This window comes from Oncorhynchus tshawytscha, linkage group LG05 (assembly GCF_018296145.1).
Source record: "Oncorhynchus tshawytscha isolate Ot180627B linkage group LG05, Otsh_v2.0, whole genome shotgun sequence".
Lineage (NCBI taxonomy): Eukaryota > Metazoa > Chordata > Actinopteri > Salmoniformes > Salmonidae > Oncorhynchus > Oncorhynchus tshawytscha.
This window is the reverse complement of record NC_056433.1, coordinates 3,764,778-3,783,572: the sequence shown is the minus strand read 5'-3', so window position 1 is coordinate 3,783,572 and position 18,795 is coordinate 3,764,778. Positions and strand designations below refer to the sequence as shown.

The 18,795-nt window shown below is 44.9% G+C and overlaps 1 protein-coding gene across 3 annotated transcripts in view; it reads left to right on the top strand.

Moving 5' to 3' along the window:
* ccm2 (CCM2 scaffold protein) overlaps positions 1 to 18,041 on the top strand; it is a 66,855-nt gene extending 48,814 nt beyond the window's left edge. For 2 of the 3 annotated variants that reach the window (XM_042321346.1, XM_024406813.1), the window contains exons 2-10: positions 35 to 211; positions 370 to 453; positions 698 to 881; positions 8,876 to 9,012; positions 9,151 to 9,286; positions 9,735 to 9,792; positions 11,817 to 11,955; positions 16,176 to 16,314; positions 16,800 to 18,041. In XM_042321346.1, the coding sequence (XP_042177280.1) occupies positions 35 to 211; positions 370 to 453; positions 698 to 881; positions 8,876 to 9,012; positions 9,151 to 9,286; positions 9,735 to 9,792; positions 11,817 to 11,955; positions 16,176 to 16,314; positions 16,800 to 17,098 (1,353 nt within the window). In that variant the 3' untranslated portion in view covers positions 17,099 to 18,041. The remainder of the gene's footprint in view (positions 1 to 34; positions 212 to 369; positions 454 to 697; positions 882 to 8,875; positions 9,013 to 9,150; positions 9,287 to 9,734; positions 9,793 to 11,816; positions 11,956 to 16,175; positions 16,315 to 16,799) is intronic. The other variant, XM_042321347.1, reaches the window with a different exon arrangement.
* The last annotated feature ends 754 nt before the right edge of the window (positions 18,042 to 18,795 follow it).

Genomic DNA, 18,795 nt, shown 5'->3' with positions numbered 1-18,795 from the left:
CTCTACCTCCCCCTCCCTCTACCTCCCCCTGCAGCCGGGTATCGTGTCTCCCTTCAAGCGTGTGTTTCTGAAGGGAGAAAAGGGTAGAGATAAAAAGGCTCAGGAGAAGACTACAGAACGCCGTGCCCTCCACACCTTCTCCCTCTCCCTCCCCGACCACCGCATCGACCCTGACATCCTGCTCAATGACTACGTAGAGAAGGAAGTCAAGGTGAGAGGTCAAGGCTCTCAGGGCACGGAGGAGGACCTGACTAAGAGCTAAGAGTGTTGGTGATAGCTTCACATCCCAGGTTTCCCCACAGCTTCTGAAAAACCCTAATAATGAAGTGTCTATATCCTCTGTTCCACTGTGACCTGTGTGTTCTGTAGTACTTGGGCCAGCTGACGTCAGTACCAGGATACCTGAACCCCTCCAGTCGAACAGAGGTGCTACAGCTCATTGACAATGCCAGGGTAAGTTGCAACTCAAAAGGATCCTTTATATAGTTCACTAAAGAATTTAAACTAAAGAATTTAAAAGTCAAGATTTATTCACAGAAGGTTAAAAAAAAGGGTTATCTTTCTTTTTTTAATCGTTTTGAATAAAGCCTCTGATATTTCACTTTTCCACGACGTTACAAAGAAAAGTCATGGGATATATTGTGTTGCGATGGGAACAACATGAGTGAAACTGTGACGTCATTTCTGGGTTACCTAGAAGTCCCACCAGTTGGCGGGTCAGCTTACTTCGGAGCAGGATGCAGTGGTCAGTCTGTCGGCCTATAATGTGAAGCTGGTGTGGCGGGATGGAGAGGATATCATACTGCGTGTTCCCATCCACGACATCGCTGCCGTGGCATACATACGAGACGACTCACTGCACCTGGTGGTGCTCAAGACAGGTACCTAACTACTTTACCTACCTTATCCCACTGCACCTGGTGGTGCTCAAGACAGGTACCTAACCACTTTACCTACCTTATCCCGCTACACCTGGTGGTGCTCAACACACAGGTACCTAACCACTTTACCTACCTTATCCCGCTGCACCTGGTGGTGCGCAACACACAGGTACCTAACCACTTTACCTACCTCATCCCGCTGCACCTGGTGGTGCGCAACACACAGGTACCTAACCACTTTACCTACCTTATCCCACTACACCTGGTGGTGCTCAACACACAGGTACCTAACCACTTTACCTACCTTATCCCACTACACCTGGTGGTGCTCAACACACAGGTACCTAGCCACTTTACCTACCTTATCCCGCTACACCTGGTGGTGCTCAACACACAGGTACCTAACCACTTTACCTACCTTATCCCACTGCACCTGGTGGTGCTCAACACACAGGTACCTAGCCACTTGACCTACCTTATCCCTCTACACCTGGTGGTGCTCAAGACAGGTACCTAACCACTTTACCTACCTTATCCCACTACACCTGGTGGTGCTCAAGACAGGTACCTAACCACTTTACCTACCTTATCCCACTACACCTGGTGGTGCTCAAGACAGGTACCTAACCACTTTACCTACCTTATCCCACTACACCTGGTGGTGCTCAACACACAGGTACCTAGCCACTTGACCTACCTTATCCCTCTACACCTGGTGGTGCTCAAGACAGGTACCTAACCACTTTACCTACCGTATCCCACTACACCTGGTGGTGCTCAAGACAGGTACCTAACCACTTTACCTACCTTATCCCACTACACCTGGTGGTGCTCAAAACAGGTACCTAAAGCCACTTTACCTACCTTATCGCACTGCACCTGGTGGTGCTCAAGACAGGTCCCTAACCACTTTACCTTTCCCGCTACACCTGGTGGTGCTCAAGACAGTTACCTAGCCACTTTACGTACCTTATCCCACTGCACCTGGTGGTGCTCACCTGGTGGTGCTCAAGACAGGTACCTAACCACCTTACCTACCTTATCCCACTGCACCTGGTGGTGCTCAAGACAGGTACCTAACCACTTTACCTATCCCGCTACACCTGGTGGTGCTCAAGACAGGTACCTAGCCACTTTACCTACCTTATCCCTCTACACCTGGTGGTGCTCAAGACAGGTACCTAACCACTTTACCTACCTTATCCCACTACACCTGGTGGTGCTCAAGACAGGTACCTAACCACTTTACCTACCTTATCCCACTACACCTGGTGGTGCTCAAGACAGGTACCTAAAGCCACTTTACCTACCTTATCCCACTGCACCTGGTGGTGCTCAAGACAGGTACCTAACCACTTTACCTATCCCGCTACACCTGGTGGTGCTCAAGACAGGTACCTAGCCACTTTACGTACCTTATCCCACTGCACCTGGTGGTGCTCACCTGGTGGTGCTCAAGACAGGTACCTAACCACCTTACCTACCTTATCCCACTGCACCTGGTGGTGCTCAAGACAGGTACCTAACCACTTTACCTACCTTATCCTGCTACACCTGGTGGTGCTCAAGACAGGTACTTAACCACTTTACCTACCTTATCCCACTACACCTGGTGGTGCTCAACACACAGGTACCTAACCACTTTACCTACCTCATCCCACTGCACCTGGTGGTGCGCAACACACAGGTACCTAACCACTTTACCTACCTTATCCCGCTACACCTGGTGGTGCTCAACACACAGGTACCTAACCACTTTACCTACCTTATCCCACTGCACCTGGTGGTGCTCAACACACAGGTACCTAGCCACAGGTGAGCCCTACCTACCTTATCCCTCTACACCTGGTGGTGCTCAAGACAGGTACCTAACCACTTTACCTACCTTATCCCACTACACCTGGTGGTGCTCAAGACAGGTACCTAACCACTTTACCTACCTTATCCCACTACACCTGGTGGTGCTCAAGACAGGTACCTAACCACTTTACCTACCTTATCCCACTACACCTGGTGGTGCTCAACACACAGGTACCTAGCCACTTGACCTACCTTATCCCACTACACCTAGTGGTGCTCAAGACAGGTACCTAACCACTTTACCTACCTTATCCCACTACACCTGGTGGTGCTCAAGACAGGTACCTAACCACTTTACCTACCTTATCCCACTACACCTGGTGGTGCTCAAAACAGGTACCTAAAGCCACTTTACCTACCTTATCGCACTGCACCTGGTGGTGCTCAAGACAGGTCCCTAACCACTTTACCTTTCCCGCTACACCTGGTGGTGCTCAAGACAGTTACTTAGCCACTTTACGTACCTTATCCCACTGCACCTGGTGGTGCTCACCTGGTGGTGCTCAAGACAGGTACCTAACCACCTTACCTACCTTATCCCACTGCACCTGGTGGTGCTCAAGACAGGTACCTAACCACTTTACCTATCCCGCTACACCTGGTGGTGCTCAAGACAGGTACCTAGCCACTTTACCTACCTTATCCCTCTACACCTGGTGGTGCTCAAGACAGGTACCTAACCACTTTACCTACCTTATCCCACTACACCTGGTGGTGCTCAAGACAGGTACCTAACCACTTTACCTACCTTATCCCACTACACCTGGTGGTGCTCAAGACAGGTACCTAAAGCCACTTTACCTACCTTATCCCACTGCACCTGGTGGTGCTCAAGACAGGTACCTAACCACTTTACCTATCCCGCTACACCTGGTGGTGCTCAAGACAGGTACCTAGCCACTTTACGTACCTTATCCCACTGCACCTGGTGGTGCTCACCTGGTGGTGCTCAAGACAGGTACCTAACCACCTTACCTACCTTATCCCACTGCACCTGGTGGTGCTCAAGACAGGTACCTAACCACTTTACCTACCTTATCCTGCTACACCTGGTGGTGCTCAAGACAGGTACTTAACCACTTTACCTACCTTATCCCACTACACCTGGTGGTGCTCAACACACAGGTACCTAGCCACTTTACCTACCTTATCCCGCTACACCTGGTGGTGCTCAATACAGGTACCTAACCACTTTACCTACCTTATCCCGCTACACCTGGTGGTGCTCAACATACAGGTACCTAAGCCACTTTACCTACCTTATCCCGCTACACCTGGTGGTGCTCAGTACAGGTACCTAACCACTTTACCTACCTTATCCCACTACACCTGGTGGTGCTCAACACAGGTACCTAACCACCTATCTACCTACTAGAGCTGGGATGATAAACCAAAAACGATTGACAACTGACCATATTGATCACATCGCAGGCATTTTGCTAATATTGTTCATTATGATACTAGAGAAATGTGAAGTTTGAAATGAAATGTTTGCTAATATGGCTGATTGTTAACGACTTCAACCATGGAACCACTAATAGTGTAAAGGATCGTAAATACAGAACTGTGGTGCTGTATTAATGTTCTGAACTTATCGTTGATATGTAGAATAATGTCTCAACCCTACAAGCAGTATTATTCTGGTGTTTATAACGCAGTTTTAAATACCTCTATGGACCGTGATGCTAAAACCATAGCAAAATGCATAGCGCGTTGAATGAAAAAGGTATTGTCAGATATTATTCATCCTAAACAGACAGGTTGTTTTAATGGACGATACATTTGAGATAATATAAGGACTGGAAACAATAGAATACTATGAAAAATCTGGGAAACCAGGCCTGGTTTATAGCTGACTTTGAAAAGGCCTTTGATAAAGTAGGACTGGAGTTTATCAGTTTTGGAGGATCTCTTATAAAATGAGTTAAAGTCATGTATAGAAACCCTAGGTGTAAAATATTAAATAATGGATACTACTCAAAGCATTAAACTATCAAGAGGAGTAAAACAAGGTTGTCCATTATCAGCATATTTATTAAGGTAGCCTGGTTTTCATAGCTGACTTTGAAAAGGCCTTTGATAAAGTAGGACTAGAATTTATATATAAATGCCTTGACTATTAATTTAGGAGGATCTCTTATACAATGGGTTATGTATAGTAACCCTAGGTGTAAAAATGGTAAATAATGGATACTACTCAAAGCATTAAACTATCAAGAGGAGTAAAACAAGGTTGTCCATTATCAGCATATTTATTAAGGTAGCCTGGTTTTCATAGCTGACTTTGAAAAGGCCTTTGATAAAGTAGGACTAGAATTTATATATAAATGCCTTGACTATTAATTTAGGAGGATCTCTTATACAATGGGTTATGTATAGTAACCCTAGGTGTAAAATGGTAAATAATGGATACTACTCAAAGCATTAAACTATCAAGAGGAGTAAAACAAGGTTGTCCATTATCAGCATATTTATTAAGGTAGCCTGGTTTTCATAGCTGACTTTGAAAAGGGCTTTGATAAAGTAGGACTAGAATTTATATATAAATGCCTTGACTATTAATTTAGGAGGATCTCTTATACAATGGGTTATGTATAGTAACCCTAGGTGTAAAATGGTAAATAATGGATACTACTCAAAGCATTAAACTATCAAGAGGAGTAAAACAAGGTTGTCCATTATCAGCATATTTATTAAGGGCATTGAAAATGGTAGCTATTAAAATCAGATCTAACAAAAATCCAAGGTATTGTACACCGACGACTCATGTTGTCTTTTTGATCCCCAATCTGGTTCCCTGCACAGCCTCATAGAGATGCTTGATCATTTCTCTAACCTCTCTTGATTACAACCAAACTATGATAAGTAAATTTGTATATATTGAATCACTAAAAAAATTAAACGTTTACATTAGCATATAGTTTACCAATAAAATGGTCTGACAGTGAAGTGGACATACTTTGTATTCATATCCAGAAATAAATCATTGATCTCACCGCACTACCTTTTGATAGAAAGTTAGCAAAAATAGATCAGATCATGCTAACAAGGAAAGAACACCTATTTGTGGAGAAATAACCCGGATTAACTCTTTAGTCTCAGTTCACGTATTTACGTATGGCTCTGCCTACACCTAACGTAGCCTAACCTAACGTAGCCTAACCTAACGTAGCCTAACCTAACGTAACGTAACCTAACGTAGCCTAACCTAATGTAACCTAACGTAACCTAACGTAACCTAACCTAACATAGCCTAACGTAACGTAACCTAACGTAGCCTAACGTAACCTAACGTAACCTAACGTAGCCTAACCTAACGTAACCTAACCTAACGTAACCTAACGTAACCTAACGTAACCGAACCTAACGTAGCCTAACCTAACGTAGCCTAACCTAACGTAGCCTAACCTAACGTAACCTAACCTAACGTAACCTAACCTAATCTAACGTAACCTAACGTAACCTAACCTAACGTAACCTAACCTAACGTAGCCTAACCTAACGTAGCCTAACCTAATGTAGCCTAACCTAACGTAGCCTAACGTAACCTAACCTAACGTAGCCTAACCTAACCGTAACCTAACGTAACCTAACCTAACGTAGCCTAACCTAACGTAGCCTAACCTAACGTAGCCTAACGTAACCTAACCTAACGTAGCCTAGCCTAACGTAACCTAACGTAACCTAACGTAACCTAACCTAAACCTAACCTAACGGAACCTAACCTAACGTAGCCTAACCTAACGTAACCTAACGTAGCCTAACCTAACGTAGCCTAACCTAACCTAACGTGGCCTAACGTAACCTAACCTAACGTAGCCTAACGTAACCTAACCTAACCTAACGTAGCCTAACCTAACGTAGCCTAACCTAACGTAACCTAACCTAACGTAGCCTAACCTAACGTAGCCTAACCTAACGTAACCTAACGTAGCCTAACCTAACGTAACCTAACCTAACGTAACCTAACCTAACGTAGCCTAACGTAACCTAACGTAACCTAACCTAACGTAGCCTAACGTAACCTAACCTAACGTAACCTAACCTAACGTAGCCTAACCTAACGTAGCCTAACGTAACCTAACCTAACGTAGCCTAACCTAACGTAGCCTAACCTAACGTAACCTAACATAACCTAACGTAACCTAACGTAGCCTAACCTAACATAACCTAACGTAGCCTAACCTAACGTAACCTAACGTAACCTAACGTAACCTAACCTAACGTAACCTAACCTAACGTGGCCTAACCTAACGTAGCCTAACGTAGCCTAACCTAACGTAGCCTAACCTAACGTAACCTAACGTCTTTTTTTATTTTTTATTATGAGCAAAAAATATTCCACTTTATTTGGAACGGAAAGCCAGACAAAATTAAACGGACCTATTTATATAATAAATATGAATGATTAAATATTAAATCATTGGACCTCTCACTAAAGGCTTCAGTCATACAAAAGTGTTATATTTAAATTCGAGCTGGTTCTCCAGCAGATTAGTAAGAACACCTCACCCCGTGTTCCAAAATTGCCTTTTTCCCTTTAGCCAAATTACAACCTATCACTTCCGGTTATTTGAAAGTGAAATAATCTTGAATATATCGTTATCCTTTTAAACAAGCTGTTTGCAATTTCACTTTAATCCACCAGAAAAGACAGAATAAAGATTGTTAAACTCAAATATACTAATTGATCCCCCCCCAAAAAAAATGTTTTGGGAGGGAAAAGTGTTTCAATTTTTACATTTTTTGCTAATGATATCATAAATAGGAGTGGTGGAATTATGTCACACATGGAGCTATCTAAAATATATGGGAACATCTGCTCTATCCAAAATTACAACCTAGTCAATGCAGCATTACTGCGAAAATGGAGGAGGCAAGTCGAAGGGGATGAAGGTAAGGAACTTGGTCGTAGGTTCGGGAATGGTTGAAAAATCGCAACATTTACCGAAAACTAACTCTGCAAATAGCACTGCTGGGTGTTTTGAAAACCCGTAGTCAATCGATCGATAATATAATACTCTTAGTAAACATTAATTTTTATTTATAATCTATAGAAACTATGACAATAGAAGGGTGCAGAACTTTTGTGAAACATCACAGCACATTTGAAAAATATATGCCAAGTAAAAACTAGATGGGTTTTCAGAGATGGATTGGAGGGGTTGAGGGTAGCTGATGGACTAAAGGAAAATAGGGTACAATGTACAGTGCTTGTTATATGTCCTGTTGAAGTAGAAGTCTAAGTAGTCTTGTATAGTAGTTTACACCAATTAGGGGAGAGGTTAGGGGGAAATAGACTTTTTATTATGGAGGATTGGAAATTATGCAAATAATTATATTGATAGGACCCTTAATCTATCTGCAATATTACAGCTGATCTACCCCTTAAATATATATATATATACATATATATTGTTATTGTATCAATTCAGGCAATCTATTGCGATATGATTTTTGTGCATATCGCCCAGCTCTACTACATTTCTTACCTCACTGCACCTGGTGGTGCTCTGAATGGGTACCTAACCACCCTACCTACTTTACCTCACTGCACCTGGTGGTGCTCTAAATGGGTACCTAACCACTTTACCTACTTTACCTGACTGCACCTGGTGGTGCTCTAAATGGGTACCTAACCACTTTACCTGACTGCACCTGGTGGTGCTCTAAATGGGTACCTAACCACTTTACCTACTTTCCCTCACTGCACCTGGTGGTGCTCTAAATGGGTACCTAACCACTTTACCTACCTTACCTCACTGCACCTGGTGGTGCTCTAAATGGGTACCATTAACCACTGCACCTTTTACACAGAGGACTTTACTTTTTCACTGCACCTGGTGGTGCTCTAAATGGGTAGCCATTAAGCCCTTTTTACACAGAGGACTTTACTTTTTTAGTTCCTGTGTTGGAGGAGCCCATGTATCTAGATACGTATCGTTCCTGTATCAGAGGAGCCCATGTATCTAGATGCGTATCGTTCCTGTATCAGAGGAGCCCATGTATCTAGATACGTATCGTTCCTGTATCAGAGGAGCCCATGTATCTAGATGCGTACGGAATCATCTTCAAATGGAAGGCTGATTATTATGATTGTAATGTTGGTGTGCTTTCTCTCTCTGCTTCTCCAGCCCAGGAGGCAGGTGTGTCCCCGTGTCCCAGTACCTGTCCTGACCTGTCTAAGTCCCAGACCCTCAGCTCTCTGTCTGAGAGCGGGGCTGTACTGGTAGAGGTCTGCTGTCTGCTAGTACTGGCTGTAGACAACAAGGTATCTGACACACACACACATTGCCTCCTCCTGCTGGCTATCGACAAAACACACAACTACCTTTTCTCAGACTGTTGGCTATGTTCCCAAACCATTTCCCCTTTGTTGATCTTTACCTCTGTTTCCTGTCGTCTGCAGACAGCAGCAGAGGAGCTGTGTCTCCTACTCAGCCAGGTGTTTCAGATAGTTTATACTGAGTCCACTATAGACTTCCTGGACAGAGCCATCTTTGACGGAGCCACCACCCCCACCAGACACCTCTCTCTCTACAGTGGTGAAGACCTCAATCAATTAACATATTAATCAATCCCACACAGACACTGACACCTCTCTCTCCACAGTGATGAAGACCTCAATCAATTAACACATCAATCAATCCCGCACAGACACTGACACCTCTCTCTTACCAGTGGAGGCTGCTGAGAGGTTGGACAACTCATAATAACGGCTGGAACAGGAGCGAATGGAATGGCATCAAATACCTGGGAACCATGGAAACCATGTGTTGGATGTATTTGATACCATTCCACTGATTTCCACTCCAGCCATTACCTCGAGCTCGTCCTACCCAATTAAGTAGCCACCAACCTCGTGCTCTCTATAGGGATGAGGCTCTGCTCAAAATGTTTTCAATTTTACTAAGAGCAGCAATTAAAAACAGTTTTATTTTGTTGTTGTTTTGATAATTAATATGAATCCATTTATGTTTTCTAATTGTGAAGACGACTCTTCAAGCAAGGTGGACCTTAAGGAATCATTTGAAGCAGAGGCCAGCACCTTGTAAGTAGCTAGAATTATGCCCGTGTGTTATGCAGTTAGTTCCAAGGTTCTCAGGTGGCGGTTCTCAGCTGGCTGGTGGTTCTCGGTTCAGCTCCGCGGTTCTCAGCTCAGCCCGGCGGTTCTCAGGCTGCGGTTCTCAGGCTGCGGTTCTCAGGCGGTGGTTCTCAGGCGGTGGTTCTCAGCCGGTGGTTGGTATTGGAATTTTATTAGGATCCCCATTAGCCACTGCAAAAGCACCAGCTACTCTTCCTGGGGTCCACATGAAACATGACATGATGCACAGTACAGAACATTATTAGTCGAGGACTGAAATACATAAATGTAAAATGTCAAACATACTGTAGCCTACATATCAGTACATACACACAATATATAGGTTTAATACATAGTACAGTGAAAATTACAATACAATATATACAAAATGGCTGTGTCTCTTCAGTCCTTTTTGTACAGTAAGGTGGTCTTATCTGGTTTTATTGCTAGCTTGAGTTACCTGGGTTACCAGAGACTTAAGGCACCTGGGTTACCAGAGACTTGAGACTTGAGGCACCTGGGTTACCGGAGACTTGAGGCTTGAGTTACCTGGGTTACCAGAGACTTGAGGCTTGAGTTACCTGGGTTACCAGAGACTTGAGGCTTGAGTTACCTGGGTTACCAGAGACTTCCACGTAGTCATGGCTCTATTTAATACTGTGCATTTCCCAGCCTCTGTTCTGGACTTGGGGACTGTGAAGAGACCTCTGGGTGCATGTCTTGTGTTGTACAGATGAGTATCTGTACTGTGAAGAGACCTCTGGTTGAATGTCTGGTGTAGTGCATGTCTTGTGTTGTACAGATGATGAAGTGAAGAGACCTCTGTGTCTTGTGTTGTACTTGGACGAGTGTCTGAACTGTGAAGAGACCTCTGGTTGCATGTCTTGTGTTGTATGTCTTGTGTTGTACAGATGAGTGTCTGAACTGTGAAGAGACCTCTGGTTGCATGTCTTGTGTTGTACTGACGAGTGTCTGTACTGTGAAGAGACCTCTGGTTGCATGTCTTGTGTTGTACTGACGAGTGTCTGTACTGTGAAGAGACCTCTGGTTGAATGTCTTGTGTTGTACAGATGAGTGTCTGAACTGTGAAGAGACCTCTGGTTGAATGTCTTGTGTTGTACCGATGAGTGTCTGTACTGTGAAGAGACCTCTGGTTGCATGTCTTGTGTTGTACTGACGAGTGTCTGTACTGTGAAGAGACCTCTGGGTGCATGTCTTGTGTTGTACCGACGAGTGTCTGTACTGTGTTGCCAACTGCTTGAACAGACACATCAATATCTCTCGGCTCAACTTTGATCCAGGAGAGAATGACATCTTCCCTGCGTGTACATGTAAGTGCGATACGTGCTGCTTTGATCTGGACCAACTGAAATCCACCTATTTCCTTCTTTGCTGGAAAGTAGTCCAGGTGAAACTACACATGACCACACAGCTGGACAGTAGTCCAGGTGAAACTACACATGACCACACAGCTGGACAGTAGTCCAGGTGAAACTACACATGACCACACAGCTGCACAGTAGTCCAGGTGAAACTACACATGACCACACAGCTGGACAGTAGTCCAGGTGAAACTACACATCACAGCTGGACAGAACTCAGGTTGACCTAGGGCCTGTAGGACCAGTCTGGTCAAATGAGATGTCAAGACGGCAATGCCCTATCATGGACAGAACTCTTCCTATTTTAGCAACCATTAAGTATATGTTTTGCCCATGACAGCTTGCTATGGTTCTGTAGGGGTTTTAGTGATGAGGTTCTGTAGGGCTTTAGTGATGTGGTTCTGTAGGGTTTTAGTGATGTGGTTCTGTAGGGCTTTAGTGATGTGGTCCTGTAGGGTTTTAGTGATGTGGTTCTGTAGGGTTTGAATGATGTGGTTCTGTAGGGGTTTTAATGATGTGGTTCTGTAGGGTTTTAGTGATGTGGTTCTGTAGGGTTTTAATGATATAGTTCTGTAGGGTTCTGTTGATGTGGTGCTGTTTGTTCTATAGTTCTTTCCAGGGTTCTCTAGAGGCAGGGGGCGACTCTCCGTCCCCCACCTCCACCCCAGCCTCCCCTCAGACCAAGACAGCCAGCGAAGGAGAGCTGAGCACCACCGCCACAGAGCTGCTACAAGACTACATGACCACGGTAGGGTGGGTGTGTTGTGTGTCTGTGTATGGATGAATAATGGTGCCTGAAGGGATGTCTGCCGTTTAACCAACTGCTATTTTGTGTGGGGGTTTTTTCCACATTGTTTGTAACTTATTTTGTATATAAATGTTGATGCTACCGTCTCTTATGACCGAAAAGAGATTCTGGATATCAGAACAGTGATTACGCACCTCAAACTGGATGAAGATTTTTTTTTCTTTAATGAGTCCAACGAGAAGGATATACTGCTATCCGAAGAACAGGCCCAACTCCCCGTCATTTGCGTGAAGAAAAGACAGAAGTACATGGGGCAGAGATCAGGGTGCCTCGTCGGCGAGTGGGTAACCCGCCTCTACTAGTCGTTCTATCGGACAACATGCAATCACTGGAGAATAAACTGGATGATCTCCGTTCGAGACTATCCTACCAACGGGGTATTAAATTGTAATATCTTATGTTTCACCAAGTCGTGGCTGAATGACGACACAGATATACTATACAGTTGGCTGGGTGTTCCGTGCAACGGCAGGACTAACAGCTACGTCTGGTAAGACGAGGGGTGGTGGGGGTGTTTCTATTCGTCAATAACAGCTGGTGCACATTGTCTAATGTTAAAGAAGTCTTGAGGTATTGCACCTCATGATAAGCTGTTCACCACACTATCTACCAAGAGAGTTTTCATCTATATTTTTTGTAGCTGTCCATTTACCACCACAGACAGATGCTGGCACTAAGACTGCACTCAACAAGCTGTACAAGGCCATAAGCAAACAAGAAATTCTCATCGGGCCACCTGGAAAGTGTCTTCACTGAGATGTTCAACCTCTCCCTGTCTAAGTCTGTAATACCTACATGTTTCAAGCAGACCACCATAGTCCCTGTGCCCAAGAAAGCGAAGGTAACCTGCCTAAATGACTCACGTTGAGAGCCATGAAGTGCTTTGAAAGACTGGTCATGGCTCACATCAACACCATTTATCCCGGAAACCCTAGACCCACTTCAATTTGCATACCACCCCAACAGATCGGATGACGCAATCTCAATCGCACTCAACACTGCCCTTTCCCACCTGGACAAAATGAACTACTATGTGAGAATGCTGTTCATTGATTTATAGCTCAGTGTTCAACATCGTAGTGCCCACAAAGCTCATCATTAAGCTAAGGACCCTGGGACTAAACACCTCCCTCTGCAACTGTATCCTGGGCTTTCTTACAGGCCGCCCCCAGGTGGTAAAAGTAGGCAACAACACATCTGCCACACTGACCCTCAACACTGGGCCCCTCGGGGGTGCATGCTTAGTCCCCTCCTGTAGTCACTGTTCACCCACGACCCCAGCACCATCATCAAGTTAGCTGAAGCCACAACAGTGGTAGGCCTGATCACCGACAACGATGAGACTGCCTATAGGGAGGAGGTCAGAGACCTGGCTGTGTGGTTTCAGGATAACAACCTCTCCCTCAACATGAGCAAGACAAAGGAGCTGATTGTGGACTACAGGAAAAAGAGGGCAGAACACGCCCCCATTCGCATCAACGGGGCTGTTGTGGAGCGGGTCGAGAGTTTTAAGTTCTTTGGTGTCCACATCACCACCAAACTATCATGGTCCAAACACACCGACAGTCCTGAAGAGAGCACGACAACGCCTATTCCCCCTCAGGAGACTGAAAAGATTTGGCATGGGGTCCCCAGATCCTCAAAAAGTTCTACAGCTGCACCATCGAGAGCATCCTGACCGGTTGCATCACTGCCTGGTTTGGCAATGGCATCTGACCGTAAGACGCTACAGAGGGTAGTGCAAAAGGCCCGGTACATCACTGGGGCCAAGCTTCCTGCCATCCAGGACCTATATACTAGGCGGTGTCAGAGAAACGGCCAAAAAATTGTAAGACTCCAGTCACACAAGTCATAGACTTTTCTCTGTGCTACCACACGGCAAGCGGTACCGGAGCACCAAGTCTAGGTCCAAAAAAGCTTCTACCCCCAAGCAGTAAGACTGCTGAACAATGTATACCACCCAGCAATACAGTGCCAAGAAAAGTATGTGAACCCTTTGGAATTACCCAGATTTCTGCATAAATTGGTCATCAAATTTCATCTGATCTTCATCTAAGTCACAAAAATAGACAAACACTATGTGTTTAAACTAATAACTCACAAATTATAGTTTTTTTCTTGTCTATATTGAATACATTTAAACAGTTAGTGTAGGTTGGAAAAAGTATGTGAACCCCTAGGCTAATGATTTTTCCAAAAGCTAATTGGAGTCAGGAGTCGGCTAACCTGGACTACAATCAATGAGACGAGATTGGAGATGTTGGTTAGAGCTGCCCTGCAATATAAAAAACACTCAAAAAAATGTGAGTTTGCTATTCACAAGAAACATTTCCTGATGTGAACCATGCTTCAAACAAAAGAGATCTCAGAAGACCTACGTTTATTGTTGACTTGCATAAAGCTGGAAAGGGTTAAAGTATCTCTAAAAGCCTTGATGTTCATCAGTCCACAATAAGACAAATTGTCTATAAATGGAGAAAGTTCAGCACTGTTGCTACTCTCCCTAGGAGTGGCCGTCCTGCAAAGACGACTGCAAGAGCACAGTGCAGAATGCTCAATGAGGTTAAGAAGAATCTTATAGTGTCAGCTAAAGACTTACAGAAATCTCTGGAACATGCTAACATCTCTGTTGACGAGTCTACGATACGTAAAACACTAAACAAGAGTAGTGTTCATGAGAGGACACCACGGAAGAAGCCACTGCTGTCCCAAAAAAACATTGCTGCACGTCTGAAGTTTGCAATAGTGGATGTTCCACAGCGTTTCTGGAAAAATATTCAGTGGACAGATGAAACTACAGTTGAGTTGTTTGGAAGGGACACACAACACTATGTGTGGAGAAAAAAAATGTAAAGTATGGTGGAGGGAGCATCACTGTTTCCTGCCTCAGGGCCTGGACAGCTTGCTATCATCGACAGATTTCCCAAGTTTATCAAGACATTTTACAGGAGAATGTAAGGCTATCTGTCCGCCAATTGAAGCTCAACAGCCAACATCACCCAGAAGTTTGGTGACGCAACATTACAATGAGCCAAAACACACAGAAGTAAATCAACAACAGAATGACTTCAACAGAAGAAAATACGCCTCCAGAGTCCTGACCTTCTGGAGTCGCCCAGTCAGAGTCCTGACCTTCTGGAGTGGCCCAGTCAGAGTCCTGACCTTCTGGAGTGGCCCAGTCAGAGTCCTGACCTTCTGGAGTGGCCCAGTCAGAGTCCTGACCTCAACCCGATTTGAGATGCTGTGGCATGACCTCAAGAGCAGTTCACACCAGACATCCCAAGAGTATTGCTGAACTGGAACAGTTTTGCTCAGAAGAGTGGTCCAAAATTCCTCCCGACTGTTGTGCAGGTCTGATCCTCAACTACAGAAAACGTTTGGTTGAGGTTATTGCTGCCAAAGGAGGGTCAACCAGTTAAATCCAAGGGTTCACTGACTTTTCCCACCCTGCACTGTGAATGTTTACACAGTGTGTTCAATAAAGACATGAAAACATATAATTGTTTGTGTTATTAGTTCAAGCAGACTGTCTGTCTATTGCTGTGACATAGATGAAGATCAGATCAAATTGTTTGACTAATTTATGCAGAAATCCAGGTAATTCCAAAGGGTTCATACTTTTCTTGCCATTGCCATCGTTATTGTTATTTAATTGTTTTTACTTTAGTTTATTTAGTAAATATCTCAACACTATTTCTTGAACTACGCAGTTCTTGGTTAAGGGTTTGTAAGTAAACATTTCACGGTAAGGTTTACACCTGTTGTATTTGGCGCATGTGACAAATAAAGTTTGATTTGATGTATGAGGCTTTGGTGATCTATAAAATATGTACAGCTGTTTAGTTGCAGCTAACCTAACCCTCTTTTAGGCTCATCTCATTTTATTTTTCTTTAACCTTTTTCCCTCCCCTCTCCCCCTTTTCTCTCTCCCCATTTTCTCTCTCCTCCCTCCCCCTCTCTCTCTCTCTCTCTCTCTCTCTCTCCCCCTCTCTCTCTCTGCCCCTCCCTCCCTCTCTCTCTCTCTGCCCTTCCCTCCCTCCATCTCTCTCTCTGCCCCTCCCTCCCTCTCTCTCTCTGCCCCTCCCTCCCTCCATCTCTCTCTGCCCCTCCCTCCCTCTCTCTCCCTCTCTCTCTCTCCCTCCGCCCTCTTTTCCTCTAAGTTGCGTACCAAGTTGTCGTCTCAGGAGATCCAGCAGTTTGCTACTCTTCTTCATGAGTACCGTAACGGAGCGTCCGTCCATGAGTTCTGTATCAACCTTCGCCAGCTCTACGGGGACAGCAGGAAGTTCCTCCTACTGGGTGAGAACCACTTCCTGTATGGGGGTCACAGGGTAAAAGGTCAAACCTGGGATGTGTTTAGAGGTCAAGCCGAGCAGCAGGAAACAGTTGTGAAACGAACGGGAGATATTTACCTGAGCTTGACCATTGAGAATGCTTATTTTGTGTTTCCCAATCCCTGTTTTTGCTTTCGTTGTGCCTTTATTGAACAGGACCTTGCTCTTTCAGCTTGACTGTGAAATGAGTCTGCACTATTTCAGTTCACTTAAGGCTCTCGGGGTTCTACAGTGGGACCATTTTATGTGCCTACATATGTGTTGTGTGTCCTGGATTGTTAATTTAGGAGCACCTGTGAGTCTAGAGAAATGAGGGACTCTAGCTTTAATACCTAAAATAATTTTCATTGTGCTACTAAATTTATTTGGCTCCTTAGAGCCCCTGGTTCTGTGATTCAGACTGTCTGTGCATTGTCTTTTTTCCCCCTTTACGATCCCATGTCCATCCAGGTCTGAGGCCGTTCATCCCAGAGAAGGACAGCCAACACTTTGAGAACTTCCTGGAGACCATCGGTGTTAAGGACGGTCGTGGCATCATCACTGACAGCTTCGGACGCTACCGCCGCACCGCCAGCTCCGCCTCCGACTCAACCACCAATGGGAACGGGGCGGTGGGAGGGGACGGGGGTGGGTCTGACGAAGGGCTTGTGCCCTCCGAAGGAGACGAATGGGACCGCATGATCTCTGATATCAGTAATGATATAGAGGCTCTGGGTGTCAGTATGGACCAAGAAGGGGTCACACCCTAGCCTCTAACCCCTTGCCTCGAGTCTGGGTTGCAGTATGGACCAAGAGGGGATGACGCCCTACCCCCCTAGACCCTACTCCCTACCATCGAAACTGTGCTGCAGTATGTACCAAGAGGGGTCACACCCTAGACCGTAAACCCTTCTCCCTATGCCCTAACTCATACCCCCTAGTCCCTACTCTTCCTAAACCAAGAGAGAGGACGATCCAGCCAGCCCAGATCCAACCCCCTGATGATGACATGCTGTGCATTGTGGCCAATCAGCTTTCAGTGTGAGACACCGTGGGGCCAATCCGCTCGGCCTTTTAAAGAAAACTTTATTGATCCATTCGTAGTGGTTTTTACTTTTAAGTCTCTGGAGTTTTGATCGTTATTGGCAGCATCTGCCATCAGTGACCAGTATGAAGCTGAGTCGCCCTCCTGAGGGCAGCCATCATGAATACCCACAATGCTATGTCTGGTGTCTCGCTTCACAATGGGTGCGTTTGACATTGCAGCCGACTTTAAAAGGCGAGTCGAGACCGACTGATCTACAAATCACCTTAGATCATTAAAAAACGACCTACTCGAGTATTATATGTGGGTCAAGTCAGTCACAGTTTTCCCTTCATACAGCTGCTCTGGAACACGGCCAATCGGAGTCTGTGGGTGCGCTGTACAGGAAGTAAGGGTACCATTTGACACGCAGACCAGAAGATGTGCCTGGACACAGAATAGTGAATATTTTATAATGACTTAGGTTCGTGTATGTAGTAGTTAGCCTGTATTTCTGTTCTTTAAGGTCAATCATTAACCTTCTACAGTCTCAGCCCTGTCTAAGACTGGGGGAGAGGAGAGGTTCTACTCTGCTAACATATGGAATTGTTTTAAGAAGGTCATACCAAGAACATTTAGCTTTTTGATTTTAAGATCCCTTGAAATATAAAGAAAATATATAAAACTGATTTGATGAAACAGTGAATTTGGCCTTACTGCCTTTAGCCCATACAAACACATTGAATAACAGATTCACTACATGGAACGACAGATCTAAAGGAAGTTTGTTCTGATGTGTGTGTTCAATATCTGCGAGATATAAGAAAGATGGGGAAATCTTTTACATTTTATTACATGTATTTGACCCCTTATATTTGGCGCCAAATATATCTCCATATATACTTCCATTCATTTTTTTTTTTCAACTGGTACCAGGGGACCTTCAAACGAGTCTTGTGAAACAACCGACATGTATGTGTTCAGACAAGGCTTGTAGGGGGCGGGGGGGTCGTAGAGCAAAACGGATTTGGACGTCGACGGATTAAGGAAAGGATGTAAGGAAACTGAAATCTCTTTAAGAAAAACGTATTTAGTCAGCCACTTTTTTCAGTTTAAGCTGAAGGATGTTGATGAGGATTTTTGTATTGTGCTCATGTGATTTCGGCGGGCTGCGGAAATCCACTCTGGGAGGGGTTATCCACTCTGGGAGGGGTTATCCACTCTGGGAGGGGTTATCCACTCTGGGAGGGGTTATCCACTCTGGGAGGGGTTATCCACTCTGGGAGGGGTTATCCACTCTGGGAGGGGTTATCCACTCTGGGAGGGGTTATCCACTCTGGGAGGGGTTATCCACTCTGGGAGGGGTTATCCACTCTGGGAGGGGTTAACTTAATCCACAGAGTATTTCCTCCTGCTCTGTATATTATTTACTGCTTTCCTTTT